At 43.4% G+C, this 18,157-nt stretch overlaps 1 protein-coding gene across 2 annotated transcripts in view; it reads left to right on the top strand.

Annotated features, from left to right (window-relative positions):
• The window catches only part of ZNF704 (zinc finger protein 704), a 256,382-nt gene that overhangs the window by 192,308 nt on the left and 45,917 nt on the right, over nucleotides 1-18,157 (top strand). For both annotated transcript variants that reach the window (XM_027973082.3, XM_004011760.6), the window contains exons 3-4: nucleotides 4,420-4,523; nucleotides 11,695-11,927. In XM_027973082.3, the coding sequence (XP_027828883.1) occupies nucleotides 4,420-4,523; nucleotides 11,695-11,927 (337 nt within the window). The remainder of the gene's footprint in view (nucleotides 1-4,419; nucleotides 4,524-11,694; nucleotides 11,928-18,157) is intronic.

Below are 18,157 nucleotides of genomic sequence, written 5' to 3'. Positions count from 1 at the left end.
GGGTTTGAATTTTGGCTTAACTAAAAGTAGCTAAACAACCTACTTTTAGCTTCTTCCCTTTCCATTACATGTTCCATTTTGACCTATTTCTAAAATACAGATTGATCATCTGTCTCTCTCCCAGGTTCAAGAGGGTTGTGACTTCCCTCTGCTTACAAGGACATGACAAACCACTCAGCCTGGCACGTGAGGCCCCATGAACTGGCCCAGGCTCTCTGTCCTCATCTCCCATCCTTCTAGTAGCACTCCTAAGCAGATTACAAGGCAAGGACTTGCCTAATCCCTTGCCTGAAATGTGATTCTCCCCTCTTGAAATCCTGTTCAGTCCTCGAAGCCAGGTCAACCTGAGCGACAGATCACACAGAGCAGGGGTCCCCAACCCCCAGGGCCATGGTGCGGATCCATGGCCCACTAGGAGCCGGGCCACGCACAGGAGGTGAGTGGGCGAGCGCATGATCAAACTTCATCTGTATTTACAGCCACTCCCCATCGCTTGCTTTACCGCCCGAGCTCCGCCTCCTGTCAGACCAGTGGCAGCATTAGACTCAGTCCCTCGGACAGCTAGGAGATCCAACCAGTCCATCCTAAAGGAGATCAGTCCTGAATATTCATTGGAAGGACTGATGTTGAAGCTGAAACTCCAATACTTTGGTTGCCTGATGCAAAGAATTGACTCATTTGAAAAGACCCTGATGCTGGGGAAAGATTGAAGGCGGGAGGAGAAGGGGATGGCAGAGGATGAGACGGTTGGATGGCATCACCGACTCAATGGACATGAGTTTGAGTAAGCTCCAGGAGTTGGTGATGAACAGGGAGGCCTGGCATGTTGCAGTCCATGGGGTCACAAAGAGTTGGACACAACTGAACGACTGAAGTGAACTGAACTGAAGGAGCTTGAACCCTACTGTGAACCACACATGCAAGGGGTCTACATTGCTCGCTCCTTGTGAGAACCATCCTGAAACATCCCCCACATCCCTAGGCTGTGGAAATATTGTCTTCCACGAAACTGGCCCCTGGTGCCAAAAAGGTTCTAGACCACTGACATATACAGTAATGACGAATATTACTATTTTTAAAAAATAATTCTAATTATTATTACTCTTCTAATACTCAACTAAGTTTGAGAGAAAAGAAAACTTGAAAAGCCTTTTGTAAACATACGTGTAATAAGGTTTTCTACAGTAGACTCAAGCTCAGTTTCAAACTAGGAGAGAATATTTAGTATTACTGATAATGTTTTCTCCCCTTGCCTCAACAACTCTGAATCTACCAGAGGGCCTTTGTAGCAATTTTCTCAAAGTGTTACAAATTCTACTTTGTATATCATCTCTTCCTGTTTAATTATAAGGATTTGAATTTACAGCACCAATTAATCAGTAATTAGATAGTACTGTACCAAAAGAAATTAAACAAAGATAAAAACAAAAACACAACACAGCACAAGGCCGTATCATCTGGTAATGTTTCATGTAGCATGATAACAATACTTCCCGAGAAATATAGGTGAACTGAATCATTGGCTAAGTATTCTTTTGATTTTTTTTTATTGTTGTTTTTAGTAACTTCCAGTACCGATGGGAAACTTAAAGGTAATCCAAATACAGAAACACTCTGATTATACTAATATTTATTCCTCTTTTTACTCATCAGAAATGTGCTTTATGATACTCAATAATTATTGTGAAATGTCAGCTTTTGGAAATGCAAAATAAATGCATATTTTATAATGATACGTGCTCTATTGATCTTCATACTTAACACACAAATCAGCTTTTGTTTTAATTATCATTGAGACTATAAAGCATGAATGTGCATGTTAGATGTGAAAAATCAAAAAAGCCACAGAGCAGATTGAGGAAGGAAAAATGAAGGTCCCTGAAACCAAGAGATAGAGCGAAAAACCATGACTGTGTAACAGGTCCCTTTAGGGATGGGAGCAAGTGGCAAGGGGACCTTCTCCCTACAAAGTCATGCCATTTCCCTGTGCCTGGCTCATGGAACTCTTTTCCATGTTCTTAAACCTTTTGTTAACAAAAGGAAAAAAGAATACTGATAGTTGGAAAGAGAAATAAGCAGCTCCCGTAATTCAGTCTTGAAAGAGATGGCAGCATGGCCTGCTCGGGTGCGCCCCCTGCTGGCACGGAGTGATCCTGACAGCTGAGCTCAAGCTGTGGAAGGAGCCCCACCATCTATTTATACGTAACAGTCTCTAGAGCAAGCTTTTCTCCTTCACCACCCCCAAGTAACCCCTTCCCTCTGTGGCCATGACTACATGGGAAGACTGAGACATAAAACACTCAAAGTTACTTTAAGATGTTTTACATTCTTTCCCTGGTGCTGTTTCAGGAGGTCTCATTTCTGGAAAAAAAAAAATAATAAGATCAACTTTACTCCCAAGTGTGAGGATCTTATAAATTGTAGATACTGTAAAATCTCTTAATAGTATGCAAAATGAGTGAGTAGTTTCTTCCCTAAGCGTATGAAACTGTCTTGAAAGTTTCTGTGCAGTGAATTTCATTGTGTGCTCTCAAGCTTGCTTTCTAGAAGTACTTTTCTCTGAACCGAGTAATTTGTCTTTTGATGGATCAATTTGCCAAGAGAGAGCATAAGGTACTTTGAGAAGAACTACAGAAGAAAATTTCAAACATTCCCATCTTTTGGTACCTTAGATTGAAAGAGTAAGCTTTGCTTAGTAATTCAGCACTATGGTGAACATCAGAGAGCCAAATTGGAATAATTTTGATAATTTCATGGTGAAATTGATTGAGCAGTTCCCCAACCTGCCTTAACTGGGAACTATTTGACTTTTCTCTAAGTCAGGAATCTTTTTTCCCTTTGTTGCTTTGAAGCGACGCTATAAAGTTTCTCTCTCGAGTTCATTGCTTTTACAAACTATACAGCATACCTGAGGATGAAAACCACCTTTGTCAAAGTGTCAATTCCTTTATCGATGTGACTTATTACTCCTCTCCTGTGCTCCTTCAACTGTTCCCTCATTTGAAACAAAATATTCATCTCTTAGGAGGCGGTACAATTTATCTGATGTCAGGGTACTATTAATGCACACATTTTTGCCTCTCAATGCTAACTTCATTATTGAAATGAATTTAAACAAGCCGGCTTCAGTTCACAATGATCATTATGTGATGGACCTTTATTCAGGGTTAGCTGACCGAAATTAATGAACCAGAGTAACCTCTTCTTCTCAGTGGCTCTTCACATTAACAGCATAGCAACTACCCTCTGCCCTAGCCTTCTTCTCGTAGACTGTGGAAAAGCCAGCACTGGAGTTTAAACACCCCTCACTGCATTTTCTCCCACCCTCTCCATCGCAGTCAATGGGTCCAGTTACTGCTCAAGCCAGACACCTGGGCACGATCCCTTCTGCTCACCCCCCACACCCAGTGCAGCGGCCAGTCCTCTGAGGCCACCTGCTGCTGCCCCTGCCCCAGTCCACGAGACTCTTTCCCCCTGTCTGGATTCCTAGCAGTTATGTCCCAACTAGCCTCCCTGCTTCTATGCTACCTTTCTTAGAACTCATTCTCCATATAGCAGCTCAGGTCATGATTTTTAAAATATCAATCATTTTACATCATTAGACCTGCTTCAAGCCTGCTAGTCACTTCCTGTTCCACCTGGAATAAAATCGAAGCACCTCCCATAGCTAAAAGACCCCACATGACCAGCTCAGCACCATTCTCCCCTTCTCACACCAGCGGATCACTCTCCAAATATCCAGTGCTGATTCCTGATGCCTCGCCTTCACACAGCTGTCTTGGCTGCTGGGGGTCAATTTCTCCTCCTCCTCCTTCGCAATTCAGCTCAGAGGTCACCTCCTCGGAGAGCCTTCCCTGCCCCCGTTGAGTGCAGCTGTCCACGGTCCTTGTCATGTCACATTGTCTGTGCCTGACATAGCACGTGTCACTGCCAGAAATTAGTCTCTCCCTTTTCGGTTGTTTGCTGATTCTGTGTTTCTCCTCACCAGCCTTGTGTGTTGTTTACCACATATCACCCATGCCTAGGAGAGTCTAGCCCTATGCTTCACTCTGAATGAACACCTGTTAGATGAATGACCAGTGGATGAACCTGACACTTCCTAATATTATGTAAAATTTTAATCAGATTTTGTTATTAAATTAAATTTTTGACACACTGTGCAGCTTGTGGGATCTTAGTTCCCTGAACAAGGATTGAACCTGTTTTGCAGTGGAAGCTCAGAGTCTTAACCTCAGGAACATCAATAGTATATGATTTTGACTGAATCGCTTAACCTCTGGACTTTGACTTCCTCATCTGTACAATAAAACTAACAAACATTGCATTTTCATGGGGACAATCTAGAGGGGTAAACGTGTGTGGTAACATGGCACGGAGATGCAGAATGAACAGTTAACCATGCCCCTTCCTGTTTTCCAGGAAATCTTCGGAGGAGCTGGACATGGACAAGGTGACAGCAGCCATGGTACTCACCAGCTTGTCCACCAGCCCCTTGGTTCGGAGCCCTCCTGTGCGGCAGAACGGTAAGCCTGGGGCGCGGCCCAGGGAAGGGTCCTCCCACATCAGGAGCAGAGCTTCTCTTTGAGGAAGCTCTTTTCTTTCTCTCTTTCCTCTTCCCCTTTTTTCCTTTTTTTCCAGTTGTTTTTTAATTACACAACACATGAACACACTCGTATTTTAAAATTCAGCCATGTGGTGCACAGTCCCTCCCCAAAGGCAGTCACTCTCAGCAGTTTGGAACACATCCTTCCAGACTCTGGTCTTTGCACTTATGTGCAGACTCATTCCTAACACACACAATGGACCCTCACCCACTAGTGAGAAGGGAGGGGAAATGTGGAAGAAATGGACCCCAGAGCTACCAGCCTCCTTCCTCCTCATTGTCCCAAAGACCCCACTGCATCTCATTCCTACATCCACCCGTTGAGTGCAGATTTACTGACCTCCACCACCTTTCCAACTTATCTTTAAGAACTTGTGTTCCATACCCAGGTAGATGGAGATTGGTCTCATGAAGTTAATTCCCCAGCCTTTTTTTTTTTTTCTTTTCCTGTTTGGTTAGAGGGATAGTTGGACCAAAGAATGCTAAAGATTAAATATTTTGAAAAAGCATTATCCCAGGCTCTTTAATCCGTTCTTTTATTCAGTATATATTTATTAGGTACCCTAACAGATGCAGCCTGGCGTGCTGCAGTTCATGGGATTGCAAAAAGTCAGACATGACTTAGCAACTGAACAACAGCCATAATAGATGGTTTGACTATATCACTGAAACAGTGTCCATACTCCTAGGTAACGTACAGTCTTTTGCGGGGAAAAAACTATCACAGCTATACTAATAGCTAGCATTTATTGAGTACTTAGTATGTGCCATAGACTAGGTTTACTTTATCTCATGCAATTCTCACAATTCTATGAGATGCTATCACTATTTTACAGATGAGTAAACTGAAGCACCTGAGGATTAGCTGACTTTAAACAGAGCTGAATGGTGCATGGGGATGACCCAGAGAGATGTTATGGGGAGGGAGGTGGGAGGGGGGTTCATGTTTGGGAATGCATGTAAGAATTAAACATTTTAAAATTTAAAAAATAAATAAATAAATTTAAAAAAATAAAATAAAAAATAAACAGAGCTGAACTTCTTTCCATATCATTCTGATTCCAGATCGCCTGTCTCAGTCATGATTTAATATCGACTCATATAATTCAAGATGATAAATCAGTAGGGCAGTAGGAGATGAAGCTGGGGAGCCTGGCAGGAAATCAAGGAGTCATATCTGTCTGGTTATGAGTTTGGACATTTTTCTGAGGCTATAGGAGAGCTATGAGATGATTGAAACATTGGAAATTTATAATTGGGTATACAAGACAAAAACAAAAAGTAAACAAACAAACAAGAAAACCACGTGTGTGTCCTGAACCTTGGTGGTCACGGTGGGGATGCATATAGGGCGTAATTGAGAAAGATGAAGAAGGCAGAATCAACAAGACTTGGTGATAGAGAAGATAAAGGAGAAGGAGTGACGAGGGTGACTTCTGGGAAGTCCATTCCCAGTGATGATGAGCAAAGGCAGAGGAAGAGGTCTGCTGGTGAATGTTAGGAGCAAGAGGCGGGGTAGCCAAAGAAGATGAGCGCTCCATCTTGAAACACGTTTCGTAGGGAGTACCTGGGGATCATCCGGAGAACAGGATCTGATGGGGTTCTGGGTCAGCCTGGAAGAGAGATCTGGGCTGATGAAGAACTGGGAGGCGACACTTTGAAGCCATGGATGTAGATGGGCTGACCCCGAGAGAGCTGTGGAAAAGTAGAGGATAACGAGAAGGTGGCTAGGTGAAAAGTGGTGAGCCGCCTCATTATGTAAGGAAAAGGACCCAGGAAGGGAGAGGGGTACCTGGAGAAGCAGAGGGAAGCAGGAAAGTGCGACTTCATAGAAGCCAAGGGAAAAGCTTGTTTCAAGGAGCAACATCTGATGCTTCAGAAGGTCAAGGCGAAAAGGACTCAATTCTGCATCAAGAAGAATGTCATGGCTTTGAAAAGAGCATTTACGGTGGACGACCCGTGGAGCGGAAGCCACATTGCAGATCAGTGAAATGTAGTATTCTGAGGCCGCCAGGTGGAACTTACCAGCCAGGGAAAACCTCCTCTCAAAAGACAGCCTAGTCACTGATGAACTAGGGTTCCCCCATAATCTGGTTATAAGCAGAAGGTGTTAAAATAAATTTGTGGAACATCCATCAAGTCCTCACCCAAACTTAATGCAATCTATTTGGGAGTGGGAAGAATGATCAAGATGCTGGGAATTAAGATCAATACCAGAAATCACGATGCCTACTGCCTTGATTCCCCACAAGCTGGGGTGATGTCACTTCACATAGAGTAGCCACCGTGCTCTTGAGATGAGCCTGATCTTTCCTGGTAGCCTTCTCAGCTTGGCAAAGCTGCAAAAGAAAGATGAGAGGAAAAACAAGGATGAAGTCATCCCCAAAACCTATTCTAGGGAAAAAGAAATGCAGAATTTCATGGAATCCTCAGGGGAAAACAATAATTTTGATGTACTCATTCTTTTTACCATTGGAATTTTAAAACTGAGAACATTTTTATATTCCTTTGTATTGAAATGTTAGGATCAAAATAAACCTTTTGCATCTTCAGTACAAACTTTTCTTAGCATAGTTATAAAGAGAGTGTTCATTATGACTTAAAAAAAATAATTACCCAGATAGTAATCCCAAATGTCTGATGTCCCTCATTTAGTCTGCAAAAGGAAGCAAGTTCTAAAAAAGGGAAAGCAATTTATGATAATGAAAGCTATTTTTTAGAAATAAATATTATCTCCACAATTATTGCATATCAGTGAATTTTTGGAAACTGTTGTGATCCTCTACTGTGCTAGGATCAAGGTGGCAAGAATACACAGAAGAACTGTACAAAAAAAGATCTTCACGACCAAGATAATCACGATGGTGTGATCACTCACCTACAGCCAGACATCCTGGAATGTGAAGTCAAGTGGGCCTTAGAAAGCATCACTACGAACAAAGCTAGTGGAGGTGATGAATTCCAGTTGAGCTATTTCAAATCCTGAAAGATGATGCTGTGAAAGTGCTGCACTCAATATGCCAGCAAATTTGGAAAACTCAGCAGTAGCCACAGGACTGGAAAAGGTCAGTTTTCATTCCAATCCCAAAGAAAGGCAATGCCAAAGAATGCTCAAACTACCGCACAATTGCACTCATCTCACATGCTAGTAAAGTAATGCTCAAATTTCTCCAAGCCAGGCTTCAGCAATACGTGAACTGTGAACTTCCAGATGTTCAAGCTGGTTTCAGAAAAGGGAGAGGAACCAGAGATCAAATTGCCAACATCCGCTGGATCATGGAAAAAGCAAGAGAGTTCCAGAAAAACATCTATTTCTGCTTTATTGACTATGCCAAAGCCTTTGACTGTATGAATCACAATAAACTGTGGAAAATTCTGAAAGAGATGGGAATACTAGACCACCTGACCTGCCTCTTGAGAAACCTATATGCAGGTCAGGAAGCAACAGTTAGAACTGGACATGGAACAACAGACTGGTTCCAAATAGGAAAAGGAGTACGTCAAGGCTGTATGTTGTCACTCTGCTAATTTAACTTCTATGCAGAGTACATCATGAGAAACGCTGGGCTGGAAGAAGCACAAGCTGGAATCAAGATTGCCGGGAGAAATATCAATAACCTCAGATATGCAGATGACACCACCCTCATGGTAGAAAGTGAAGAGGAACTAAAAAGCCTCTTGATGAAAGTGAAAGAGGAGAGTGAAAAAGTTGGCTTAAAGCTCAACATTCAGAAAACGAAGATCATGGCATCCGGTCCCATCCCTTCATGGGAAATAGATGGGGATACAGTGGAAATGGTGTCAGACTTTATTTTGGAGGGGCTCCAAAATCACTGCAGATGGTGATTGCAGCCATGAAATTAAAAGATGCTTACTCCTTGGAAGGAAAGTTATGACCAACCTAGATATTGAAAAGCAGAGACATTACTTTGCCAACTAAGGTCTGTCTAGTCAAGGCTATGATTTTTCCAGTAGTCATGTATGGATGTGAGAGTTGGACTGTGAAGAAAGCTGAGCGCAGAAGAATTGATGCTTTTAAACTGTGGTGTTGGAGAAGACTCTTGAGAGTCCCTTGGACTGCAAGGAGATCCAACCAGTCCATTCTGAAGGAGATCAGCCCTGGGATTTCTTTGGAAGGAATGATGCTAAAGCTGAAACTCCAATACTTTGGCCACCTCATGTGAAGAGTTGACTCATTGGAAAAGACTCTGATGCTGGGAGAGATTGGGGGCAGGAGGAGAAGGGGACGACAGAGGATGAGATGGCTGGATGACATCACTGACTCGATGGACGTGAGTCTGAATGAACTCCGGAGTTGGTGATGGACAGGGAGGCCTGGCGTGCTGCGATTCATGGGGTCACAAAGAGTCGGACAAGACTGAGTGACTGAACTGAACTGAACTGTGCTAGGAAAGGATCATTTTGTTAGGATGTGGGTCCAAAATGAGGGAGATTCCAGCAAAATGCCTGTCTGAATTTTTAGCAAAAGCTTGTTTAAGATAAGAAGACACTGCTCTCTAAAAAACACTAGGAATTGGTTCTGACTTTTTTTTCTGAGAGATTTATTTCTGTATTCCTTTTTTTTTTTTTTTTTTTTTTAATGTCTTTATTTGGCTGAGCCAGGTCTTAGTTGCAGCATGTGGGATCTAGTTCCCTGACCAGGAACCGAACCCTGGTCCTCAGCATTAGGAGCATGGAGTCTTAGCCACTGGACCACCAGGGAAGTCCCTATTTCTGTATTCCATTGTCCTTCTGATTAAATAGTGTTTCTAAAGGAAATGCCATTCACAGGGAAACAAATAAATTAACTGCTGGCACTGGCAGGAAGCAGTGTGTAACCACACTGTAACAATAGTTGGCTTCAAAATTATTTCAGTTCCTCATCAGTTCACTTCAGTTGATCAGTCATGTCTGACTCTTTGCCACCCCATGGACTGGGAGCCCCCCAAGCCTGGCAGCACGCCAGGTTTTCCCATCCATCAGCAACTTCCAGAGCTTACTCAAACTCATGTCCATTGAGTCGGTGATGCCATCCAACCATCTCATCGTCTGTTGTCCCCTTCTCCTCCTGCCAGTTCCTCCTACTTACCATAATTACAGATCTTGCTCCACGAACTTGTTTTATTATACAAGTGTATGCTTCAATATATTTATAAGCCTCCTGGGCCTGCCGAGTGAGTTTGTCCACCAGGTAACATTACCTAAGGCCTTATATTAGACTCAGCTTGAAGTCTTGTATTGAAAAGAGCTTTCTTATTTAGTAGAGGCAACTCCAGTTCAGGGAGTATCTCAGTCTCTGTGTAGACCACAGGAGATGAGATGCTGGTTTGGTTTTGTTAATGCTATCAAGGTGTGAGCTTGCATAACAGACCATGTAATTCTGTTAGAGCTTGGCTTAAATGAGAAGGTTAACTTACTTCTGCTCTTCAACTTAAAACTTCATTCATCTAACTGAACTTTTTCCTTGACAAAGTTGAGGAATATGCTGGAAACCTATAATTAGGTAAAAATAGTCAAGAAATTTTTTGATGAATGCTAGTATGTTGTTTTTTATGAATGCTAGTATGTCTTCAGTTCATTACTAATTACACAGATGTTAATAGCATTTCTTTAATGAGGCATTTTGGGATTTTTTTCCTTCTTGTAGTTAGGATATAGTTTTAATATATTCAAAATGCACATTAATATGGAGGAGAAATTATCCAAAAGAAAGTCAAATTTATACAAATGCTAATTAAGATTGGGCATTTTGAAAAATAAATCAAATCTTCAGTGATTAAGAGAGCCCCTGAAGACATTCCAATTGGGCAAAAATCTCTCTATATTAGCAAGCATTTCATCATGTTTTCTCCCATAAGTGGAAAGGTAAAATTCAACACCAGTCGTATCAGTAATTATTACCAATAAGTTCTTTTCTGATCTCAGCTTTGCCTGAAAAAAAGAATGCTCATACCTGGGGTCTGCATGTACTGAAGGAGAAGGAGGGCCAACTGGTAGGCCAGCGTTTGAAACCCTGGCCCATCCTCGTTATGTACTAATCATGGCAAGTCAGTTAATTTCCTGGTGCCTCAGGGACCTCATCTGTAAAATGAGCATGGTAATCCTTGCTCTGAAAGACAGATATTATGAGAATGCATCGGATTGTGTGTATAAGCTTTGTAAGATGTAAGTGAAATGAAAGTGAAAGTTGCTCAGTTGTGTCGACTCTTCAATCACATGGACTATAGCCCACCAGGCTCCTCTGTCCATGGAACTCTCCAGGTCAGAATACTGGAGTGGATAGCCAATCCCTTCTCTCGGGGATCTTCCCAACCCAGGACTCTAACTGGGGTCACCTGCATTGCAGGCAGATTCTTCACCAGCTGAGCTACCAGGAAGCCCTTGTAAGATGTAAAACGTACACCAAATGTAAGGCACAATTATTTGTTATAATAAGCTGGATGGCAAATGACTTCAGGTCATCAGAAATTCTCTCTCTTAGGTTCTTAAATCTTACATCGACTCTATAAATGTATTCCAAAGATTACAGCCCTGTAAGAAATTCCTTTTAAAATGTTAAAATGTGGGGATGGGGTTTGGAGAAATGCCGCAAATCATTACTCCCTTAGTAACATAGTCCATAAACACCTAAACTTCCTAAACTTAGTGAACCATAACATCTTTTTTTTCCTCCTTGTTTTCATGTATTCTCCACTATCATCCTAAAGAACTAGTTTTGCGTAAAGCAACATCCATCAGAAAACTCTTAGAAAAGGCCTGTCCTGAGGGGAGCATAGGAACCCACTTTAGTATTCTTGCCGGGAGAATCTCATGGACAGAGGAGCATGGTGGGCTACAGTCCACAGGACAGAAGCGACTTAGCGCGCACGCATATATGGCTAAAACAGATGTTTATAAACAAACTATCATGCAACTTTTTTGAAAGTATAAATAGAGTACAACGTACATACTGAGCTGTTGCAAATTACTAAGTTGGCTACAGGTGCTTTCACCAGCAGGGAATCTCGGCGGTCACTGCCCCTCTGACCCCGGCCTGGGTGCCCCGGGAGCCCGGGACTGGGCGCTGACGCTGTGCTTGTGTGCTCCGACAGAGGGCCTGAGCGGATCCTGGAAGGAGGGGGGCGGCGTGCCTTCCAGCACCAGCAGCAGCGGCTACTGGAGCTGGAGTGCCCCCAGCGACCAGTCCAACCCGTCCACGCCGTCGCCGCCGCTGTCCGCCGACAGCTTCAAGCCCTTCCGCAGCCCCGCGCCCCCAGACGATGGCATCGACGAGGCAGAGGCCGGCAACCTGCTCTTTGATGAGCCCATCCCCAGGAAACGAAAGGTTGGTTTCAGGTTTCATTTGGGGGGAACCGGCTTCCTAGGGTGGTGATTTTGGCACTTCTCCAACCAACGCCCCTTCAGATAGACAGAAACAGCCCGTGTTCGCCTCTAATATCCTTTGAAGTCTTCAGATAAATTAAGGGTCACAATTAAAGACAAATAGAAATGATTAAAGTATTACTGTATTTCTTCCAAGTACGCATCCCCACCCTACTCCTAATCTCACCCCGTCCTCTCCTCTGGTTGTAAATCGCTGCACTGGTAACAGCAGGTAACCTAGGAAAGAATCTGCCTGCAATGCAAGAGATTGGGGTTCGATCTCTGGGTGGGGAAGATCCCCTGGAGAAGGAAATGCAACCCACTCCAGTATTCTTGGAGAAGGAAATGGCAACCCACTGCAGTACTCTTGCCTGGAGAATCCCATGGACAGAGGAGACTGGCAGGCTGTACATAGTCCCTGGGGTCGCAGACTTGGATAGGACTGAGCAACTAACGCTTTCACAACACTTTCACCTGGGACTTTACCAGTATTTGGAAGTCAAAAAATCGGACTTCAGGCTTGGTTTGGTTAACTCACTCTCTTCGTGGGAATTAACTTTTTCATCTGTAAAATAAAATTATGTTTTTCTCTTTTCTGCTTCACAGACTCTTAAAGGGTTGTGGGAAAGAAGATTTTGACTTACGTTTATAAAACTAGATGTGAAATATACATGAAAGCTAAAATGTAAACATACGTAGTATTTACATGCCCCAAATTATGTATTTATTAAATTAGAAGTGAAAAAATAGATCTAGCTGATTTAATAAATTAATTTGACTGCACTTGTATTTAATCCTCACAGCAATCCTGTATGGTTTGTTTTCCTGTCTTGATAGGAGATTGAGGACCAGGGAAGTTATATATTTAACCCCTGCCGTGCAGGTTAGAAGGCTTCCCAGGTGGCACTAGTGGTAAAGTGAAAGTGAAAGTGAACTCGCTCAATCGTGTCCGACTCTTTGTGACCCCATGGACGGTAGCCTACCAGGCTCTATCCGTGGGATTTTCCAGGCAAGAATACTGGAGTGGGCTGCCATCTCCTTCTCCAGGGGATCTTCCCAACCCAGGGATCGAACACGGGTCTCCTGCATTGCAGACAGACGCTTTACTGTCTGAGCCACCAGGGAAGAACCCACCAACACAAGAGACCTAAGAGAGGTGGGGTCGATCCCTGGGTCCCGAAGATCCCCTGGAGAAGGAAATGGCAATACCCTCCAACATTCTCGCCTGGAGAATGCCATGGACAAAGGAGCCAGCTACAGTCCACAGGGTTGCGCAGAGTCGAAAATGACTGAAGCAGCTTAACACACACACATGCAGGTTAGAAAGGGCCAGCGCTGCCTTTCAAACCCAGGTCTGCCTAACCGAAAGCTCATGTTCTTTTCATTCTCTTCAGATACATATAAGTGATTATGTTCACTCACAATTTTAAAAAGCATTTCTGTTTCATAGAATAAATAAATACTACTGCAATATCTGGAAAACGTTGTAACATTATTTTTAAATCTCCACGTAAATAGACTTTAAAAATATATTTTAGTTTTTTAGTTTGCAATTGGTAGCTTCATTATTAATGACTACTCACAAACAAAAATCCAAAGAAAACCCTGTGGACTGCAGTACAACCTATTTTCCCAGTTCATTTCAAAGAGAAAAACAAAGAGATGGCACTGACCCAACACCGTCCATCCCTGCATCTCTCTTAGCATCAGGCAGCATGTGTAATGGTGTTGGTGGTACACACACTCTGTCTGCCCAGAGAACAAACAGGGCATTGATGTCATCTCTGGTCCCTCCCAAAGGCTGGGGCATGAAGAGTTGCTGTTTCACATACCAGTCCATCGGGCAGGGTCCTGGAGCTGTGCAGGCATCCCGTGAGTCCCCAGAGACCCTGGGTCTTGACTCCTTGGGGAGCGAGGCTGCACTTGCACCTGTGAGAACCCATAGGCAGGACAGCCGTGTAGACCTGGAGTCTGCCCTGTTGCTTCCAGCTGCACAGACTTTCTCTCTGGGGCCTTCAGAGTGTGTGGTCTTGGCCTGTGGCAAAGACTCACAGCATAGGGAGCTCCCCAGTGCTTGTAAGGTGCCCCGCTGGAAGGCTCATCACAGCTTTTCCTTTCCAACATAGCCACGAGACAAAATTCATACTCTCGCATTGCAGTTCAGTTGCTTTGGCCAGACTTGTATGTAAAGCCTTTAGGCTTCAACTCAATTAGGAGGTAGTCAAGTCACCAAATGAAAAGAAAAAAAATCATTACAAACTGGCATTTATTTGAATGGCACAGACCCACGCTTCAGGAGTCTGGGAACCATGTTCCTCCCTCTTTCTTTGTGACTTCTCCCTCCATTCAGACTCTGGATTTCCCCAGGGTAATATCAAAAGGATAAAGCTTGTAGTCCCTAATTTTTTTTTTTTTTTTTTTTTTTTTTGGTGTGGGATCATAGGTTCTTGACCAGGAATTGAACCTGCACCCCCTGCATTGGGAGCACGAAGTCTTAACCACTGGACCCCCAGAGAAGTCCCGAGTAGTCCTTGTTTTTAATGCATGGATTGTACATAGACCAAGTCATTGCCTTTTGAACTTAAAGTTATTTTGAATAGTGGGAATAACAAGAAAGTAGGATGGTTGCAATTCATGATTCATTCTTTTAGTGTATCAAGTGAACCAGTACTTATTGAGCACCCAACAGGCACAACAATCAATGCCCTGAGATTAAAGTACAGCCCCTTCCTTCTAGGTCAAAGGTTAGGCAGGTGGACACTGATGTATAAAAAGGCAATAACAATTATGAGCGATAGATGCTGTGCTCACAATGTGGTTCCCAGGTGGCGTTAGTGGTAAAGAACCCGCCTGCCAATGCAAACAGACATTAAGAGTTGCAGGTTCAATCTCTGTGTCCGGAAGATCCCAGGAGGAGGAAATAGCCCACTCCAGTATTCTTGCTTGGAGAATCCCATGGACAGAGGACCCGGGCAGGCTACAGTCCATGGGGTCTCAAGGAGTTGGGCATAACTGAAGCAACTTACTATGCACATAATATGGTAGAAACACAGTAGCTGAAATGCTGCTATTTTAGTTTTTAAAATCATATTTCAAACAATTTCCAAGAGTTAACTGCCTAATCCATAGACAATATGTTCTAGTTGGGGGACACTTTCTGAATTCATTTTATTTTCCTCTTCATTCCCTGAGGTTCATAATATCTATTTGAGACCATGGACTTGTATTGGGCATATGTCCTGTGGGGATTGTTTGAGAAACTTCTAGATCAATATTTTCCAAACTGCATGTCTCAATCCACTGGTGGGTTGTGAATCTTTTTAATGACTGTGAACAGCACATCTTTAAGGACCAGGACAGAATAGGGTACAATGGACATAATCAGAATGAGTACTGTTCCTTGATGCTTTGGTTTCAGTTGCAGACCTATGTGCCTACTGTACAAACTGTGTCTCTTACTGTCGTCAAAAAAGTTTGGAAGCCCCTGTTCCTAAGGATAAAGAGAGAACACGATACGTGGTAACTGAAGGTTTCCTGATTAGAAATCGAAAGATCCGCATTCTAGACTCAACTTGGCTAGCCTGAGAACTTCAGGAAAACACTTCATCTCTCTGATCATCAACTTCTTTTCCATTAAACAGGCAAACAGATATTATCAAACCTCTCTCAGGACGGTCATGAAGACTAAGTGTGACCAACCACAAGTATAGAAAGGGGCTTATAAGCACTAAAACTGGAATATAGCAACTTTGTAATAGACCTGTTTTAGGACCCTGAAAGAAAGCAGAAAGAGGCATACCCTATACTAATCATGAAGCAATGACCCTGGTCTTCCTCCTTATGGAAAGTTATTTGGAAGTTATCTTAACACTTTTCCCCACTCTCACCTCTTACATGATCCCTGTTCCACTTATGTAAAGAGGAAGAGAGATTCATTGCCTAGATAAGGCATTATCACTGCCTACTGTCAGTGGTGAGCAAGACGCAATTATTGATATTATCAAGTTTATACATACATATATAAATAACTATATTTGTGTACTTTGTTACAGTTTACAAAATGCTTTTAAATGCAGCATGTCATTTAATCATCACGAACATCTTTGGCCTAGTCATATCCCCATTGTGCAGAAGAGGCTCACTGAGGTTATGTGAATTGCCCAAAATCCTGTAGCTTATAATCTTAGAAATAAGATCAGCTTAGTCCATGGGGTCGCACGGAGTCGGACACGACTGAAGCAACTTAGCAGCAGCAGCAGCTAAAAGAGCAAAGATAAAACTCTTGAGCTTATTTCAAAGAATCCACATTTCCCTCTGCACCCAGAAGAAAATAACATGGAAAGAAAACAGTCAGACCCAGCTACAGCCAGCATAACGTGACAGAGTGGGAGTGGGGTGCAGAGGATTACAAAGAACTCAAAGACAGAGAGAGGAATTCCAGGCTGTCTCCTGAGGCCCGGGTCCCCAACCTCCAGGATCTAATAATGCCTGATGATCTGAGGTGGTGCTGATGTAATAATAATAGAAATAAAGTACACGATAAACCATCCCCCTTCCGCGAAACCAGTGCCTCATGCCAAAAAGATTGTGGACCACTGTGCTGGGGTGGAGTTGGGGCGGGAGGGCAGGGGCAGCTTCCTGCAGGAAGGGCACATGGCCCTTTAGCCAAGGTAGGTGGGAATGTGAGGAGGGGAAATGAAAGGCTTCTTTCTCCTGGCTCAGGAAATCAGCCAGCCAACTTCCTCAAGCCCCATTCTAGCAGAATTTTTCCTCTGGAATTTCAGACTGACTGTACTCAGATGTTGAGAAAAGCCTAGTAGTATGAACAGGGACTCGGGGAGTACCGGGAAGGTGCAGTTCCTATCCTGACCACAAGGTGATGCAATGGCCCTAAATACAGCCGCTCCAAGTGTCTGGGAGAAAACAGTTCTATGGAAGGCCAAGAGTTAACATTCAATTCCTGAAAACCTCTAGAAAATCAAGAAGGGCTCATAACTAATTAATACTGTTCTTTTTTTCCACGTCAGATTCCTAGTTCAGTCAAATTTGGGATTTGTCCTTTCCCAAACAGGATAAAACCGTTCGGGCTCTGGAATTAGCACCCCAGCTATAATACTCATCAAAGTGTGAAAGTACTAGTCGCTCAGTCATGTCCTAGTCTTTGCAACCCCATAGATGCATAGGAATTCAGGCTCCTCTGTCCATGGAATTCTCTAGACAAGAATACTGCAGTGGGTAGCCATTCCCTTCTCCAGGGGATCTTCCCTACCCAGGGATCAAACCCAGGTCTCCTGCATTGAGACAGACTCTTTACCATCTGAGCTACCAGCGAAGCCCACAGTACTCAGGTGAGCGTAGCCCACAGTACTCATGTGAGTGTAGCAAATAACTTGACCTCTCTAAGGCTCAGTTTCCTCATCTGTAAGATATGAAAAATGATAGCACCGTAATGGTCAAGTTGTTGTAAGGGGCTGGCTGCTAATATTTTGCTTTCCTTTTTACCCACTTGACAACTAACTGAATGGCATTTGAGAAGCGTGAGTGTGGACAGGGAAGGCTGCCTGCCTCCATCCTCCATCCTGGACCCATAGGACCAAGGCTGCTGCAGCTCAGGACAGGGCCCCTTGGCCGCCTCAGTCACCTTGGGCTTATTTAGGGTTAGTGGAAGAGGCCAGCCTGTGTGAGATTAGGGGTGAAGGAAGCAATGGCACTGGCAGAAATCGGGGCCTCCAAGGAAACCTGACTCAGGCCTCTGCATTTCAAAACATCAGCATGACTCAGAAGCAATTGCAAAATTCCAGTCTTCATCACTTTCATTTATCCCACAGGCGTCTTGACCATGAACCACTTTACCTATAGACTGGGGAGAATCTCAAATCAGAGGGAAAAAAATATCTCCGTTCACATAAGATACTTCGCTCATCATTGTACAGTAAACAGTGAATTAATCATTTGCTCCACTCTGCGTGTTCGATCTTTCAGAATCAGAAAGCAGTGAATCACTTTTAAGTTGTGAATGACTGCTCCAGAAAGCAAACAGACCCTCACAGCCCTCACAGTTATGTCTATTGCCAGTCTCCAGGCTGACTTAATTCCTAACCCACTAATTTTGAGCAGAGAAGTGCCTTCTGTAAGAAGAACTGCCGCTCCAGAAATAGACCCATCTGTTAGAACTGCTGGGGAGGGCAGTGC

This window comes from Ovis aries, chromosome 9 (assembly GCF_016772045.2).
Source record: "Ovis aries strain OAR_USU_Benz2616 breed Rambouillet chromosome 9, ARS-UI_Ramb_v3.0, whole genome shotgun sequence".
In the NCBI taxonomy this organism is placed as follows: Eukaryota; Metazoa; Chordata; class Mammalia; order Artiodactyla; family Bovidae; genus Ovis; species Ovis aries.
Note: the sequence above shows the minus strand (reverse complement) of the source record. Positions and strands in the feature narration are given on the sequence as shown.